The 18,533-nt window shown below is 42.9% G+C and overlaps 3 protein-coding genes across 3 annotated transcripts; all 3 read left to right on the top strand.

Annotated features, from left to right (window-relative positions):
• Positions 1 to 416: 416 nt before the first annotated feature.
• LOC4349453 (uncharacterized) lies at positions 417 to 4,432 on the top strand. Its single transcript, XM_015758946.3, has 6 exons — positions 417 to 600; positions 701 to 772; positions 2,748 to 2,864; positions 2,966 to 3,000; positions 3,796 to 3,896; positions 4,034 to 4,432. Exons 1-6 carry the CDS (start codon positions 488 to 490, stop codon positions 4,118 to 4,120), a joined length of 525 nt encoding a protein of 174 aa, XP_015614432.1. The 5' UTR covers positions 417 to 487; the 3' UTR covers positions 4,121 to 4,432.
• Positions 4,433 to 5,297: 865 nt separating this feature from the next.
• LOC4349454 (pyruvate kinase isozyme G, chloroplastic) lies at positions 5,298 to 9,464 on the top strand. Its single transcript, XM_015758944.3, has 12 exons — positions 5,298 to 5,541; positions 6,125 to 6,388; positions 6,465 to 6,630; positions 6,762 to 6,896; positions 6,974 to 7,084; positions 7,177 to 7,265; positions 7,543 to 7,605; positions 7,767 to 7,942; positions 8,091 to 8,193; positions 8,592 to 8,767; positions 8,931 to 9,039; positions 9,157 to 9,464. Exons 1-12 carry the CDS (start codon positions 5,335 to 5,337, stop codon positions 9,268 to 9,270), a joined length of 1,713 nt encoding a protein of 570 aa, XP_015614430.1. The 5' UTR covers positions 5,298 to 5,334; the 3' UTR covers positions 9,271 to 9,464.
• A 4,913-nt stretch (positions 9,465 to 14,377) lies between these two features.
• On the top strand, positions 14,378 to 18,533 carry LOC4349455 (serine/threonine-protein kinase BSK2). The gene is made up of 10 exons (XM_015757493.3): positions 14,378 to 14,606; positions 14,718 to 14,989; positions 15,086 to 15,221; positions 15,534 to 15,667; positions 15,856 to 15,961; positions 16,135 to 16,220; positions 16,610 to 16,798; positions 16,886 to 17,044; positions 17,389 to 17,502; positions 17,789 to 18,533. The coding sequence occupies exons 1-10, from the start codon at positions 14,516 to 14,518 to the stop codon at positions 18,038 to 18,040; spliced, it is 1,539 nt and encodes a 512-aa protein (XP_015612979.1). The 5' UTR covers positions 14,378 to 14,515; the 3' UTR covers positions 18,041 to 18,533.

An 18,533-nucleotide genomic window follows, 5' to 3' on the forward strand; every position in this document is an offset into this window, starting at 1 on the left:
AGACAGCGCTTTCGCCGTGATTTCCTCGCACTCTCGGTCGTCGGCCTCGTCCTCCGGGCCGGCATTCATCAGCTCGTCGATGAGGTCCTGGAGGTCATCGTCGACGGCGGGCGGCATGTCGTCCGCCATGATCGATGCACGCACCTTGTGGATCGATCTGAGTAGGCGGGTGTGGATCATGCGGCTTCATTCCATTTATAGACCCCAGCACTGCGTATCCGACTCGGAGTAGCTCTGTTCTTTACGCAATCGGAGTCGGACTAGCTAGCCGCCCTAGATGGGCTGGCCCTCGAAACATTCCACCTTGGGCTTCGATTTGTCTGTGGGCTAACAACATACATTTCGGCCCACATATCCGTTTTTGCTCGGGTGGGCTGGGTTAGGGACTCATCTGCAATTTCGAGGATTCGAGGAGGGGTTGTTTGTCTCTAATCGCTCTCGTTCCCCATTTCGCTTTGGAGGCGGCGACGGCGAGAGGCGAGAGGAGATGGCGGCGGCGCGGGGGCAGAAGGCGGTGGCGGCGCTGCCGCATCTGGTGAAATCGCTGCGCAGCGAGCCCGTCTCCAACGCCCCGAGGCTCCGGCACCTCCCGTCCCTCAGGTAACCCGCGGGCGCATCGGCCTCCTGCTCAACCGGAGGAGAGCTAGTTTAGTTGATGTGAATGTTTCTGTTGATTTGGTTTCTGATGAAATCTGTGCAGGAGGACCTTCTCTCTCTACGATCAGATCAACCTCATCGATAGCGTCCCCGAAGACCAGCTCCGATTCCAATCGTAATGCCCTCCTTCATCCATCTTTTTTTTTTTTTTTTGCTTCACACCTTGTACGGATGGCCTTCTTCGTTAATTCACATCGTTGTTCTAGCTGTCGGACATGAATGTGTGAAATGCGGATGATATTGGTGCAGATTAGGCTCTTGTTTTTATGGATGGATGGATGGTACTCCGTAGAAATGTTAGACGCTTAGGCTTGATTTGTCGACTCAAAATAGTTTCCATTGCCTAAGGACAAGATGCAAAGCTTGGTCACAAGTATAGAGGTTTACTAGCCTCTTCCATCCTTTTTGCAGAATTCGCATGAGGGTTCCCGAAGAGCAGATCAGCTAAGACCACTCGGCTTCCAACTGGTCACTCGTAGATTACCCACTCCAAACTGATCAGTTTTTGTCAAAAGTAAGATATGACTGCTCAGGAACTAAATTCTAGCTGTTCATAGAAATGGAGTCAAACTAGTGCTTTCACAGCTACATTCTGGAGAATGACTATTTTAAAGTGTACCTATCTTTTCTGCAATATATGTTGGACCAAAGAAGTATAGGTTAGCATTGGAACTATTGAAATAGGCTAGATTATGAAGATGTCTATCTACTTGGTTGCAAATAAATGGCTTTGATGTGGGCTAAGACCAGTTAGGGATGCACTTAAATGGCTTCTAATGGACCCAGCAATGCTCTGACAACATTGCTTGTTCTTCCCTTCTCTTGTAAACCCTTTTTGGGATCAATATAATTAGGTTGGTACCTTAACCCTCTCTAAAAGCAGTCTTCTTATTTTGGGAGGTCCTTTATCTGTTTAACAGTACATGAATGGGTGTTTGGAGAATGAGATAAATCTTGGAGATTCAGTTGTGAGGAAAACAATATCGGATGCGATATGGATTTGTGGGAGATTATACAGTTGATGAAACAATATGGCTCTCAACGTTTATGCACCACAGACTCTAAATCTACAAACAAACCCAGTTTACATTGTCCGTGTAGTGCGCATTGTTATGTGCAGATGAGTAAAGGTTGTCATGCCGATGTTTCAATATTTGGTCCATCTGTGTATCTGAGCTAAACCTTGTGATTTCCTTAATTTTAATAATAAACCAAGAGGGCTTAGACCGTTTGTCCAAAGGCAATCAATTTGCACCACTGCCATCAGCAATGGATAGGACAAAATGTACTGAATTCTCATGTTGTCTAGTACTCCAGTGAGCTTGCTAGTTTTGCTGTCATTAACATTTAGGCACCACAAACCTAAGAGATCTCCAAATAAATTCAGCTTGCATTGCTTGTGTTTGCTTCAGTTTGGTCTGTTTCCTTTTTAATCTGTGTATCTGAGCTAAACCTTGTATACTCCCTCCAATCATAAATATTTGATGTTTAGAGCAAGATTTGGTCAAACTTTTGAAGCCTTGACCATCAATTACTTCTCAGATTCTTAGTTTAAAGACACAAAATAATGATTTGCTTAAGTCTGTCTTGAAAAGTATTATCATAATATCATAAACTTATTAGGTTTATAAACTTATTCTAACATAGAATTGAAGGTTAAAGTTCTAAAAGTTTGTCCGAATCTTGTCCTAAATGTCAAATATTTGACCAGAATAAGAAACCAAGAGGGCTTAAACTGGTTTTCTGAAGACAATCAATTCGGACCACTACCATGAGCTTTGGATAGGACAAAATGCACTGAATTCTAGTGTTCTCCAATGAATTTCCTAATCCTTGTGTGATTGTCTTTTCAATCTGATTGATATTCAGTCTGCACTCTGCAATTGTAACCCGCATGACACAACTAGTAACTTTTGACATGCATAAGTTTTGGCATGTCTTGGAGGCTTACAGTTAAAGTTATGATGTGGCATTATCAATGCCCTCTTTTTTCTTAAGAAAAATTCAGTACGCTCTCCCACTTTGATCCATCCCCTCTAGTTAAACTTATATATTTATCAGGTGGTTCAAGTCTGTTATTCTATCTGCAGATATGATGACACCGGATTCAATATTAACAAAGTAAAGTATGAAGGAAGCTTGTTGATAGTAGAAAACAAGATAATGACATGGGCACCCAAATCATTTGCAGAGATAACAGCTGAAAGGTAGGATTCATGCTTGAATCAGGTTTCTGGAAGTATTGAATTTGCATTGCTTCCAATTTATCCTTTTTTGACTAACAATGCATCTTCATTCAATAATGCAGTTTATCAATCTTCAAAGTAGTGCACCCTATCCCAGGTAATTCTGCTATTGGTCAACATTTTTAGGCATTTTATCTTAGGCAACATATCCTATGCACATAGGCCCTCACGTGTACACACGTGCACACCAACTAAAAAATGTCACCAAAAAATCTAGAAAAAATCATACACATACTTTCAATTGTATTACACCTAGGGTTAAAATCTTAACGTCAAATTCATTATATTTTAGCCGTAACAAAAAAAACAAAAAATCTGACAGTTTTAAGGTTGCAATTTTGTCAGAATTTTATCTTTTTTGTTATTCTCTATGTAGAATGAATTTGAATATGCGACTTTGCACGTAGATGTAATACTATTGAAAGTACATGTATGAATTTTCCTAGAATTTTTTGTGATAATTTTTAGTTGGTGTACACGGTGTGTACACGCGAGGGCCTGTGTGCATAGGATACGCTCCCTTTATCTTGATTGGACTTAGCCATTCTGTCACCCATGTTTGAAATGTCCATATGGCTGTTTTTCTTTTAAAAATCAATCTCATGGTGCAGCTTCATTAGGAAGCTAAAACAGGCATTGGCTGTTTATCAATCTACAAAGCTGTGCACTGAATTGGTGCACAAATATTTTTAAGAATTTCAGGGTAGAACACAGTCAATGCAAACCTTCCTTGAATTAACTGAATAGTTTAATTGTCCAAGCATCTTTCTCCTACTGGGGCTCAAGATGTGTTCCAGGATATTGCACCCTCATGGTTGAGTAGTTTTTTGTATTTCTGATTCAAAAGCACCGTTTGTGGGTTGACATCATTTTGTGTGCCATGCTTCTCCAGAGATTCTGATTCTTGGTTGTGGTAGACACATCCAACCAATCAGTCCTGAGCTCCGCAAATTCATTCGGTCAACTGGGATGAAGCTGGAAGCAGTTGATTCGGTAAAAGACCAAATGTTCCTTATTTACAACATCATCACTTGTGTTTGTAAACTTCAATGTAGCAGATATTTGTAGTTTGTTCTCTACCTACAATGTTTAGTCTTTTGCACATGTCTAATCCTTCTGTTGTATGGCAGAGGAATGCGGCTTCAACATATAACATTCTGAATGAAGAGGGGAGGCCAGTCGCGGCTGCACTTCTTCCTTGCGGAGTCACTTCTTGAAACACGAGTGTTACCTTTGTGGTGGTGAGCGTCTTCTCCTTCCAGTCGATACTCGATAGAGTTGAAATGAAGCATATTGTCGCATGGGAACACTGAAAATCTGTAACATTAACAAGTGCCGTTGCCCTGTCCTTTTCCTTTTCCCCACCCAAGAACCCAACCCCCTAGGAGAGATCACACCTTTGGTTTTGTGGGTTCTTCTCTTGTAATCGCGGGAGGACAAGGTTTTTGACCTAGTAGTATACATCAGAATAACGAGTCTGAAACAAGTTGATTGTCTTCTATAACATCACACTCGGTTTTTTACTACTACTCCACACTACTCAGTGTTGTCAGTCATGTTGGCATTTGGGTCTGACCTAGCATCTCCAGTTGTTTCTGCCAGCAAGTCTTTCTCCCGCATGTGGTAATACTGCATTCCGCCTTGTGCGTCGTTGGTGGAGGTGCGGTTTGCTGAATTTTGGACAGCCGCCATTGCAGATTTTGCCAGGTTTCAGCATGTTTGCATGGGCCTGAGAAGCTCGGCTTTCTCCTTGTTATAGTGGCCGGCAGCATGAAGCAGAGGCCATTTCAGTCTGCAAAGCGATGAGAATGAGATAGACGCATCACACATGGGCGACAAGGTACACGTGAGGCACGCAGCTCTCATGGCGAAAACGCATCGTTGTCGCCTCCTGCCTCCACGCGAACGTCTGGTCGCGCTCGCCCACGGTGGGCTGGGCCTGGGGCGCCATTGCTGACGCCGACCCATCGCTGCCTCCGTCCGCCCACAGCCTCCCTCGCCAACTTCCAACTCCCCACGTCCCCCTCCGTCTCCGTCTCCTCTCGTCGATCATCTCGTGGTATATTCCTCTCCGCCGGCGCGATTTTTTCTCCTCCGTACCGCGCCGTGGGCCCGCCCGGTCAGCGCCCGACGCCCACTGACAGGTGGGCCCACCCACAACTGGTTCCTGCCAGTGCCAGGCAGGCGTGGGCTTTGTGCCACTACTACTACCGTCTCCGCCTCCCATGAGGCGGGCGGTGGAACCGAGGAAACGCATCGCGTACGTGGCAGGCGGTGGGCCCCACCTGCAGGGTCTCCCTCCCCTCATCCCGGCGTATAAACACCGGGCGCACGCGGCGTCGCCTCGCCCGCGCCCCCAAACACCAAGGAGAGAAGAGAGAGAAGAGAAGAGACGAGAAACCCTCGCCTCCACACGCGCCCTCTCCCTCCAATGGCGGCGGCGGCGGCTGAGATCGTGGGGTCCGCGGCGGCGCGCATGGCGGCGCCGGCAGTGAGGCCGGCTCCGCCCGCGGCGGCGGCGGCGGCGGCGCCCCCGCAGCCGAGGAGGGCCGTGGCGGCGCGCTCCCTCAGGACCTCCACCTCCGACAGGGTGGCGGCGGATCTCGCGCTCGGGAGCAACGGCTCCCTCTCCGCTCAGGTCTCTCTCTCTCTTTCTCCCCTTGCGCGCTTGGTGACTAGCGGTTGTTTTTTTGGCGGATTCGTCACTGTATCGTACCACGTTGAGGCGATTGGATCCCAAGCGCTAGGATTAATTCGTCGTTTCCTCGTGCTTAGATTTGCCTGCTTGGGTGAATGACATTGTAGAGTACTGGAGTAGTTGCTGCATGCTTGCTACTATGTAGTAAGAGGCCTTTTGATCCAGAGCTGGCACACTCAAATGGAGGGAAACTGTGGGGGTGCAAGTTTTCGCTAGGAAAAAAAATATACATGTCATTTCCAACCCTCCGTGTTTGGGAAATTGCGGCTGTTCTTCCTTTTATTCTGATCGGTGTAAGGCTAGCCTGAATCACCAGCTAAAAACTTCAAAAATGCTTTGCTATGTGCTTACTTAGAAATGTATAGATGGTTGTGGAACCCAGGTGATGCCATACAGTTGGTTCAGTATTTCGGCGCAAGATTTACCTCTCCTTATTCTTGAATTTTTACATTTTCCATCATTTTAATTCAGATTGTCTTCCGATACAATAAAGTGGTTAGCTCATTCCTTTCTTTGCATGCAGAACATTGCTGAGAATACCGCTGACGCTACTTCGCAAGTGGTCTCTGCGAATTCCCGTAGGAAGACAAAGATTGTTTGCACCATAGGCCCCTCAACCAACACACGCGAGATGATATGGAAACTTGCTGAGACTGGAATGAACGTCGCACGCATGAATATGTCCCATGGTGACCACCAGTCGCACCAGAAGGTGATTGATTTGGTGAAGGAGTACAATGCGAAGAATACTGATGGCAATGTCATTGCTATTATGCTGGATACCAAGGTATACTGCCGTTGAACACATGAAATTTTGAATGCTGCAGCAAATGAGCTGTGATGATCGAACTTCAGTGATGCAGGGTCCAGAAGTGAGAAGTGGGGATGTTCCAGAACCAATCATGCTCGAGGAAGGTCAAGAGTTCAATTTTACTATTAAAAGAGGGGTGAGCACCAAAGACACCGTCAGTGTGAATTACGATGACTTCATAAACGATGTTGAAGTTGGGGACATACTGTTGGTGGATGGTGAGGACTGATCTATCAATCTTCATATCCTGCTTTGATTGTCTTTCTTTATGTTGAGTTAGCTTGCTTACAGGTAGACAGTTCAGAGTATGGCATCTACTTATCATTGGTTGTTTCATTGTGTGCTGTAGGAGGAATGATGTCACTCGCTGTCAAGTCTAAAACAGCTGATACGGTTAAGTGTGAAGTAGTTGATGGTGGGGAACTGAAATCAAGGCGCCACCTAAATGTCCGTGGAAAGAGTGCGACTTTGCCATCTATTACAGGTCGGTTGATTTCTCCATAACATGTTCAACCTCTAGATAGTTATGCACAAGATGCTGACATCCTTCTGCTTTAACAGAGAAAGATTGGGAGGACATAAAGTTTGGTGTTGAAAATGGTGTTGATTTCTATGCCGTTTCCTTTGTGAAGGATGCAAAAGTTATTCATGAACTGAAGGACTACCTTAAAAGTAACCATTTTCTCTGGCACACATGGAATTTCTAATATCTATATCCGGAACTTGATTAATCTCCTGTGTTCTGTGTTCTTTTCCAAATCCAGGTGCTAATGCAGATATACATGTCATTCCAAAGATTGAAAGTGCAGATTCAATACCAAACCTCCAGTCCATTATTGCTGCTTCAGATGGGGTAAGTAAGACCATGGACATTGGTTGTTTCAACCAGTTTGTATTAAAAACATCTTGGCAAGTGGCATCTCTTTTCAGCATATATTTGCCTTTAGATAGTTATCATGATAATGGGAGCCAAGCAATGTGTGTTTGGTAAGCTTTCGTGGAAATTCAAACACTTAATTCGTTGTTACCTTGTTTTCTTTTGTTCTATTTCTGGTTTCGTTTGTCCTTGAATGTTTTACAATTTCGTAACTGCTTAGTGCTAGATACTGAATCTCTGAAAATGTTTGTAGGCGATGGTGGCAAGAGGGGATCTTGGTGCTGAACTTCCAATTGAGGAAGTTCCTTTGCTGCAGGTTAGTTTAAATTTGTAGATAATTTTACTAGTGCAAGAAAACATGTGTTTGTTCCCCCCTCACTCTCTACATCCCTTTTATTTGTTTATTAGCACGCCTAAAATGCAACAAATGAATAAAGCACTAACAACATTTAAATCACATGTGTTTTACTTCTCCAGGAGGAGATTGTCAGAACATGCCGAAGCATGCAGAAACCAGTTATTGTTGCCACGAATATGTTAGAGAGCATGATAGACCATCCCACTCCAACAAGAGCAGAAGTTTCTGATATAGCAATTGCAGTTCGTGAAGGTTCTGATGCCATCATGCTGTCTGGTGAAACTGCCCATGGAAAGTAAGATTTCAACCTGACACAGGTTACTTTTTGTTTATGTTCCTCCATGTGCATCCAAGAAATTTATTTCTTTAAGCTCTTGCTGTGGGTGCATAGAATTCTGCTTTCCAATTAGACTTACCTTGATTGTGCATCTTACTGTGTTTAGGTTCCCACTGAAGGCAGTCAAGGTGATGCACACAGTGGCACAGAGAACAGAATCCAGCCTGTATAACCCAACTACATCTCCTAGTCTTGTTGCACATCCTCAGGTATATCTCTTATTCCCACAACTTTAAATTTACCATATGGTAGCTTTTGCATTGTTCGATGTTCATTGCTTAGAGCAAGTTTAATAGTATAGCCAACTGCTGGCTCCAAATCATTTATAGTCAACTTAATAGCAATCCATACAATAGTTACCTATAAACATATACTACACAATTAATATTTGGTCCTACCTGTCATACATATATGTATTTTGGAGTCCGTGCTGCAGCTGGCTACAAATTTGTAGCCCGGTGCTCTTCTCTCTCCTCTTTTATCTCCTCGAAATATGTTTATAGCTGGCTTGTAGTATGCTATTGCACCTGCTCTTAGACATCAAGTTCCTTTCTTAAGTTTGTTACCTGAATTTTAGCACCTTATTTTCTCATGATTCTTTTGGTAGGCTCTGCTCAACGAGGAATTTTCGCAAAGCCAACTAAGCAAAATGTTTGGATCTCATGCTACAATGATGGCGAACACCCTTTGCACCCCAATTATTGTGTTTACACGAACCGGCTCCATGGCAGTCCTTCTCAGCCACTACCGGCCCTCGTCTACAATTTTTGCATTTACAAATGAGTAAGTTTTTTTTGGATTTCTACCTACATGCAATGCCAAATCTTTTTTCCCTAGTGTTTTCATTTTAGTAAATCAATTTTGTAAACATTCTAAATAAATAAATGATAAAAGTTGAAAAAGATGCTCTGGAGGACTGACCATTATGAGGAAACTGTTGTTGCAGGGAACGAGTGAAGCAACGTCTGGCACTCTACCAGGGTGTGGTTCCCATTTACATGAAGTTTTCTGATGATGCAGAGGAAACTTTCTCTAGAGCAATTAGTAGCTTGCTGGTAAGCATATGTACTTCACGCTGCCGACACAGTTGATATTATTGACATCATTTTTCAGTCCTTTTACAAAGTACTCCTGTGTTTCTCTTATGAACCGTGGTTTTGAATGTTTGACAGAACGCCCAATTCGTGAAAGAAGGGGACTACGTGACCCTTGTTCAGAGTGGAGTGAAGTCGATCTGGAGAGAGGAGTCTACTCACCACATTCAAGTGAGGAAAGTCCAGGGCTAATGAGCCTGACCGTCATACCGTCACAGGGATGTACCTGTTCAAATTTTGTTTGTTACTTGATGTGCTAAATTACGAGTAACTTTTACGGGGAACAAGTTTGGATTATTATATGTTATGTTGATTTTACTTGTAGGCTCTGGAATTGAATAAGATAATCTATATTAATTTTCACATGGTTCCAATTGGACTGAACATTTCGTCAGTTTTACTCTTAATTACTCCCTTCCTCCTATAATATAAGGGGTTTTGACTGTATTATGAATGCATAGAGCCTGTCCAAATCCATAGTAGTAGAATATATCACATTTCTTTAAAATCTCTTATATTTTGGGACCGGGGAGTCAGTAAGTATTACTTTAGGAATTATGAGAATAAGCAGATGGTAATGGAGTGTTAAGTTTGGGTTAGCACGAGGGTTCGCTCGCTGCCCTTTTTCCTGGTGAAGAGCAGAGTAGAGGTGTTCTCTCGTGCATCATGGTTGATGTCCTTGGCTGCACCATGAAATGAATCCATGATAGTCTGATGGGCCATAGTACTATCGAGCTGGTGATAACAATGGCATCATGATCTCATATGTATGTGGTGTCCCAGGCCCAGCTAACTGGGCCCACCTTCTGCCGGAACAAGTCATGAGCCCTGAACCACTGCTACCTCTAGCTTCAGTTCACATAGGATCCACTGCAACCATGTTTTCCCAAAGGCAAAAAAACAAAACAAAAAACAGCGCTAGCACTATCTTCATGCTAGTACTAAAATCAAAGTTAATTAGGCGCACTAGGCCTACGTGATAACGGTATCGGAGTAGTACTAGTGTCCTAGCTTAGCTAGTAGTACTCCATCAATCAAAACAAGGTGTGTACTACACTGTGCTGTGTAGGAATACTCCATTTGGGTTTGGGTAGAGTAGAGGCGGGACCAAGACGGTGTGTTCTTCCCTTTTCTCACATTTTTTAACTATTACTTTCTCCGTCCCACAGAGAGTCAATTCCTAGCATTCCTAGATAAAATTAGTAGGAATCAAGAATAACTAAAATGTTCTTAATTATTAAAAAAAAGTAGTAAGAGTGATAGGTTGGTAAAGGGTATTGAAGGAATAAAATTTCTCGTTTTACGTGTTGAGGGTAGATAGGAGTGTAGAAATTTGTTTTTTTGGACAAAATTCAAACTCTAGAAGTTGAGTTTTTCTGGGACGTATGGAGTAAATAACAGCACGTCTTTTTACAATTTTTTTCATAAGAAAGTTGTTTTAAAAAATTATATCAATTCATATTTTAAGTTTTTAAATCAATATTTAATTAATCACGTATTAATAGGTAACATTGTTTTCAGGCGGCTCCCGAACTCAGCCGAAAGGATCAGCAGATGAAGCATGTGGGGCATGAGCTCCCGTACTTAAACCCAACAAACAAACCGAGGATAGGAGGAGATGCAAATCAAAATCTCAAAGCCAGCGAGGCGCAGTGCTGTCAGTGTGAGTGACACTAGCTCTTGGTGGTGGAGACAGCGCACGAGAGGAGGGGAGTCTGCCTGTGAGACAGCGAGTTGACTTGGGGTGTGGGGGTGTCAGGGCGCGGGTCCCGGCCTGGTGGTGTCACGTCGTCCTGACATGTGGGGCCCAGCAAAAGGAGGATCGCCGGCAAGCCCACGTGTCGTGCCTGCGAACATGCGACTTTCTTTTTGTTTATCTCAGCCTGGGCGCGGGTGTAGACGTAGTAGGGGCAGAGTTTCCCTTACCGCCGGTAACCGCGCGGTTACCGTGGTTACTGGATTTATTGCGAGGTACGGTAATATAAATACCGCGATAACTTCTTTAAATTCAAATAAATTTAAAAAATAATTTAAGTTTTTGATAAATTTTGTACGGTTTTTCATAGTTACTGCGCGATAACCCCGGTCCCAATGGTTTAGGAAACCCTGAGTAGGGGCCGTGCGTCGTGAGCAAATTTACAGTTACTACTACTGTATACCGGAGATAGGGAGAGAGGGAGGCACACAGACCAAAGATAAGTAATTCTACTTATCATCTATTTAAACATGCTACTAGCCATTCCTCGTAAACAAGCGATTCATTAATACTTACATTTCTCGATGCCCATATAGCCAATCTTGTGTGGAAGAATGGAGAGTCACACATTAAATCCGAGAAAATCATCAAGAAGATAGGTTGTTAGATTGAAATATGCCTATCAAAAATAAATTTCTTAAATTTAGAAATATGACTGATAGATGGAGGGAGTATCGTAGAGTAATAAATGGCAATATAACACGACAGGGGAGGCTGTTCTTCCATAATGTCCGCAATAACTATATTCTTTTCTTCCGATACGTAATATATCCATTTCAAAATAAATAAGCCTATTACTAGTTAGTATGATATACTCCCTCCATCTACTTTTGATAGTCATATTTTATCTTGGTAAATAGACCAAGGATAAGTAATTCTACTTATCATCCATTTAAATATGCTACTAGTTATTCCTCGTAAATAAGCGATTCATTAATGTTTACATTTCTCAATACCCATATAGCCAATCTTGTGTGGAAGAATGGAGAGTCATGCATTAAATCCAAAAAAATCATTAAGATGATAGGTTGTTGAATTGAAATATGCCTATCAAAAATAAATTTTTTAGATTTGGAAATATGACTATCAAAAATAGATGGAGGGAGTATTATAGTACTAAAATTTTTAATAGATTCGTAGTATTAGGATATCATATGTTTGATTGTTTTGAGACGGATGGAGTACATAGTAATACTAATAGCAGCGTTGCCTGAATTAAACTCGTGGTATTCTCCACTATGGCCACTTGATCGACGAACTTCACGCTGTATCATAAACAAGACCATGGAAGTGGCAAATGAGCAATCTGTTCAGTGGATGATGCAAAGGGATATAGAATGTGGAATCTGAATCCCACTCAACGCAAAAAGGCAGCATTTTTCATGTCAAAGTGTGTACTTTTGAGACTTTGTGTGAGCAAAAATGTTTGACCTCATCATTGTCCATGGAACCAATTCTGTCCAGACATACATTATCATTGACCAATTGGTACATTGTCGATTTCACTCCCCCAAATAAGAACAATGACACTGTTTAGTTTGGGGAGTACAAGAGTGCTAAACAAGTTTTGAAGTTGAAGAAAAGTAATCTGACACGCAGAAATAGATATGATGCTACGAACAAACTTACATATAGGTCTTGTTTGGATTCTTCCCGGTATTAAATATCCCTCTAGAATCTTGCTATTTATAAGTATTAAACGTAGATTACTGACAAAACCTATTCCATAACCTCTAGGCTATTTTACGAGACGAATCTAATGAGGTATATTAATTCATGATTAGCGAATGATTACTGTAGCATCACTGTAGCAAATCATGGATTAATATACCTCGTTAGATTCATCTCGCAAAATAGCCAAGGGGTTATGGAATGGGTTTTGTCAGTAATCTACGTTTAATACTCATAAATAACAAAATTTCGGAGGGCTATTAAATAGCCCTCCGGATCCAAACAGGCCCATAGAATGTTAATGTCTCGCATGAAACACAAATATTACTACATGAATTCCATAAGAAACATTTCAATCCCCCTCTCCTTCTTCTTTTGTTTTTGTTTTGGGTTGTGTTATTTACCTTCGCTGCAAAGGAAGACCTATACTTTGATGTAAATATTACCAAGCCAGCTGAAGAAAAATCACCCGATACAGAAAAATAGATACGATGCCATGAACAAACTAAGATAAAAACATCAATGACTCATTTGGAACATAGAAATTTTACAGGAATTTCAAAAGAACCATTTCAATCCCCTCTGTTTTTCTTTTGTGTGTGAAGTTACCTTCACTGCAAAGGAGACCTGTATTCTGATATAAATATTTTTTTGAACGACATATTCTGATCTAAATAGAGATAGTAGTACTTCTATGCTTATCTCTTAAAAAAAAGGTTCTATAATAATTTTTACAGTAGTACAAGTATTAAGGTGTTTAGATCTCCTGGTAAGTTTTTTCACCTTATCACATCGAATGTTTCATATATGTATGAAATATTAAATATAAAAAACTAATTACACAGATTGTGTGTAAATTGTGAGATGAATCTTTTAATTCTAATTGCTCAATGATTTGACAATGTGGTGTTTCAGTAAACATTTGTTAATGAAGGATTAATTAAGTTTAATAAATTTGTCTCGCAATTTAATAAACATTTGACAATGTAATTTGTTTTATTATTAGACTACGTTTAATACTTTAAATATATGCCCATATATCCGATGTGACACGCCAAAAATTTTTGCCCTTAATCTAAACATAGTCTTAGGGTGTATTTGAGGAGAAGGGGATTGAGGAGATTGGGAAGATACGCAAAACGAGGTGAGCTATTAGCACATGATTAATTGAGTATTAATTATTTTAAACTTCAAAAATGGATTAATATGATTTTTTAAAGCAACTTTCCTATAGAAATTTTTTTGCAAAAAACACACTGTTTAATAGTTCGGGAAGCGTGCGCGCGGAAAGCGAAACAATCTTTCTCGCTTTCTCCTGCGCTCGAACACAGCCTTAGAGCAGGTACAATAGCAGGCTATAAGCCAGCTGCAAACATATTTTAAGGAGATAAATGAGGAGAGAGAATGGCAGCGGGCTAAGGTACAATAGCAGGCTATAAGCCAGCTGCAAACATATTTTAAGGAGATAAATGAGGAGAGAGAATGGCAGCGGGCTACAGATTTGTAGCTAGCTGCAGTACGGACTCTAAGACGCAGTGTGTATATGGCATATGGGACCAGATATTAATAGTGTAGTATGTAACTATTGTATGAGTAAACTATTAGATTGGTTATAGATGAATTGAAGCTAGTAGTTGGCTATTCTATTAAACTTTCTCTTAGTCCACTCCACTTGGTTGGAGCAAAGAAATTTGATTCCCTTCGAAAATGAGATTTAAAAAACTTAGAGAGAGAGAGAGAGCGTGGGTGGGGTGGGTGCTCTGGGTGACTGGGTCTGGGTGTTGCGGGCGCACCAACCGGCCGGATCTCCCCACCACATCATCTGCTTCTGTGCGGCCGCTTCTATCGGCCCTGCCCCCCTTCGCCTTCCTCGCCTCGCCTCGCCTCCCCACTTCGCTTCACTGCTTCCCTACTACACACTCGCCGCCATTCCCCCCGCCCCAAATATTCTCTCGCATTCGCGTTCCCACCGCCTCGCCCTAGATCTCACCACCTCGCGTCGCGCCTCCAATGGGGTGCTTCCTGTCCAAGCCGGCGGGGGCGGGTCCCCTCCCGCCCAACGACGCCGCCGCGCTCCCCGCCGACAACCCCGCAGATCCCGGTAAGCCCCACCGCCGCCATTGCCGCCCTCCTAAACCCTAACCCCCCATCCCCACACCACCACCGCTCTTGCTTCCTAATCTAATCTACTCCTATTGCTTGGTTGTTGTAGAGGCGGCGGCCGCGAATGGCGGCGCTGACTCCGCGGCGGCCGACGGCGGCGGCGACGACAAGGACGCCGCCAAGCGCGCGGTCCCGGTGTTCAGGGAGTTCGGCCTCGCCGAGCTGCGCGCCGCCACCAAGGGCTTCAGCGCCGACCTCATCGTCTCCGAGAGCGGCGAGAAGGCCCCCAACGTCGTCTACCGCGGCCGCCTCGACGGCGGCCGCCTCATCGCCGTCAAGCGCTTCTCCCGCCTCTCCTGGCCCGACCCGCAGCAGTTCCTCGTACCTCTCCTCGCCTCTCTCTCTCTCCGGATCTCGCAATGCCACCCATCCTCCTCACTATTACTGCTTTTCTCTTGTGGTTGCATTGCATTGCAGGCGGAGGCGGCCGGGGTGGGGAAGGTGCGCCACAAGCGCCTCGTCAACCTCATCGGATGCTGCGCCGAGGGCGACGAGAGGCTGCTCGTCGCCGAGTACATGCCCAACGACACCCTTTCCAAGCATCTCTTCCACTGTACTCTACTACCATACCCTCTTCCTCTTCATTTCGCCATTTCCGTATCCATGTCCACTACTAGGAGTAACTACTTGGGTGACGTACTTGGTGATGATCCGTAGATCAAACCACGAATCTCGTCTGCATTAATGGAACACCTCTCACCATTACTACATTTGACTTGTGTGTGCTCTTCATGCCAAATGCTACTAGCACTTGCTACTTATGTGGATGGATGTTGCTTGCCCGGACAACCTGGCTCGCCACATTACTTCCCCCTTTTGTTTTCTTTCTTGTTTGACTCAAGGGCGATCTACCTTTTTTCTGCAGGGGATAAGCAGCCCTTGCCATGGGAAATGCGGTTAAGGGTTGCGTATTACATTGCGCAGGCACTCGATCACTGCAATGCCGAGAACCGAAAAATCTATCATGACTTGAATGCTTATAGAGTACTTTTTGATGAGGTATGTTTGTTGCTGCTAGTACATTCCACTCAAAACACCTTTTGTTTCTGCTGATTTTGCATTGCTTTTCACTTCCTTCCTCCTGTGAACTCGGATGCTTTCTGATCAAAATTTACTACTTTCTGAAGCTTTGCTGATGTCTGTAACTACCGAGAGAATTCTAACTTTGGCATGATTTATTCTATCAGGAAGGTGATCCTCGGCTGTCAAGTTTTGGACTAATGAAGAACAGCCGCGATGGGAAAAGTTATAGCACTAATCTGGCTTACACCCCGCCTGAGTTTCTACGAACTGGTAGGAATTTACACATGATCCTTATTACCGCACTCATGGGCACCTTACTCTATTGATGTTTTCCAGCAAAAATGAAACATGTCAACTTATTTCAAGCTTGCTATATATTTACTCCCAAGTACTAACATTGTTTGACTGCACCGAACAATTTGTGCATGACACTTGTATGACAGGCAGAGTCATCGCCGAGAGTGTGATATATAGCTATGGAACAGTTCTTTTGGATCTTTTGAGTGGGAAGCACATACCTCCTAGCCATGTATGCTTCGTTTAAATCCTTACTTTTCTCAAGAAATATATATATCAGCGCTTCTCCTTATCATTACTCTCATATCCTGGATAACACTGCATCTGTATTTAATGTCACATTGACAACTGATAAAAAGTGTTATGGACTGCAATCGGATTTGAACCTTAACCTTTAACCTACTGATGTCCACTAAATTTGTATAACAGACAGTGGCCTCTTGTCTCAAATAACAGACCATAGACTTCTAGTAGAATATGTGACAATGAACTTATTCCTAGGATGCCGTGCATCTGATAGAGCATGACTGCGGAATAGTGAATTTATGCCAAGGATATTTTATTGTCAACTATCAATGTTTATGTCAGTAGGTTTCTCACTTGATTTGTATGGAATTCCAGGCACTTGATTTGATAAGAGGGAAGAATATACTGTTGCTCATGGATTCCTCCTTAGAAGGGCAGTATGCTAATGAAGATGCTTCAAAACTAGTTGACCTTGCGTCGAAATGCTTGCAATTTGAAGCGAGGGACAGACCCAATATAAAGTATCTCTTGTCTTCTGTTGGGCCTCTTCAGAAGCAAAAGGAGGTAAATAACTTGACAGCCTTTTGTCGGCTGCTAATGTTTTTCATTGCATTTGGTAACACCATTTATTTCTTATATCAATCATTCTAGGTAGCATCACATGTGTTGATGGGTATTACAAAAGCCACGGCGGTGTTGCCAACTATTCTTTCTCCCCTTGGGAAGGCCTGTTCCGGTATGGACCTTACAGCAGTACATGATATATTGCTCAAAACAGGTTACAAAGATGAAGAAGGTGCAGAAAATGAGGTAACTATCTTGCTGTAAAGTTGTTGCATTTGTTTTCCTAGTCTATGATGCATCTGAGCTATATCACACACTGAATTTACTCATTCTTGAAATGCCCTAGAAAACATGGATTGTGCATCATGATCTATTTTCTTGCTATGAAGAGAGATTACTTGCATTCACCAACCACCACATTCATGCTTGTTTATAATTTCAAAAGCTAACCTCATTTTATGTACCTTAGCTCTTCTCTTGCTGTCCCCACTTGCTGAAATATTTCAGAAATTATGGAGTCACATTCATTTGGTTTGTTAAGATAAGCTAGTTTTATTTTGTGCATGTTTATGGTGATGTAAAAACTGAAGCTGTCCTTTCAAGAATGGACTCAGCAAGTGCAAGAGATGCTGAATACCAAGAAGTTTGGTGACATTGCATTTAGAGACAAGGATTTCAAGACTGCAATTGACTACTACTCCAAGGTATCATTGTTTTCTCTTACCTAGGCTATGCTACCGTACCTTTGCAATGTTGACATTTTGCTTCACGATTGTTTGTTTGACACAAGTTGTTTTGGAGCTTTATAATAGGAAAGGACCCTAACTGGTCAAAAAGTTCAACTTTCTGAAACAGTTTGGCCCTCAGCCCGTTAGCTCGAGTGCTACTAGCCACTAGTAGCCTTATGTGGTCCTTATGTGACTTATATATAGTGAGCGTTATGAATATCTTCTGCCCTATGGTATGACAAGCTCATTTGCCATGATGCAGCTTGTTGGAATGATGTCAGTGCCTTCAGCCACAGTTTTTGCCCGGAGAAGTTTCTCCTATTTGATGAATGGGCAGTCAGAGCTTGCTCTCCGGGACGCAATGCAGGCCCAGGTCTGCATGCCCGAGTGGCCAACTGCCTTCTACCTACAAGCCCTTGCTCTCTCAAAGCTCGGCATGGAAACTGACGCACAAGATATGCTAAACGATGGAGCCACTTTTGAGGCCAAGAAGCAAAATAGCTGGCGAGGTTAGGGGAACAAGTCATGGTTTCACCCCCAAATCTGTTGTTGCCTTTTTAACAGAAAAAGGTAAGATGATGATGAGTGTTCATTGGGACGACTGTTGCACTACTAGGAGTGGGATTGAAAATGCACTGTTTTATTGTGCAATCTCCGCCCAAATGTCGATAAATGAGTGGCGTTGTTGTGACCTGGAAGGCAAAAGGCAGAGAGGCATTGCTTATACTACGCTTTTGAGTCTGAGTTGCACTTTGTTTCTCGGGTGATGTGAGCAAACACCTGCTGATCATTGCGTTGCAGTGCTCCTCTAGAGACGAGAGAATTGATGAGATGAGAAGATTGTAATTAAGGGGATGCTTTTCTGACAATTTCACCTTTTTTTTTCGTTTTCCATTGGAATCTTTGGGCCCCAGGTGAGATGATAGTGTGAAGAAAGGCGGGTTCCTTGTGATTAGCCTAGGATGGAGAATAAACTAGAGCCATCTAAATTCCATTCATTTCTACCA

This window comes from Oryza sativa, chromosome 10 (genome assembly GCF_034140825.1).
Source record: "Oryza sativa Japonica Group chromosome 10, ASM3414082v1".
NCBI classification, from domain to species: Eukaryota; Viridiplantae; Streptophyta; class Magnoliopsida; order Poales; family Poaceae; genus Oryza; species Oryza sativa.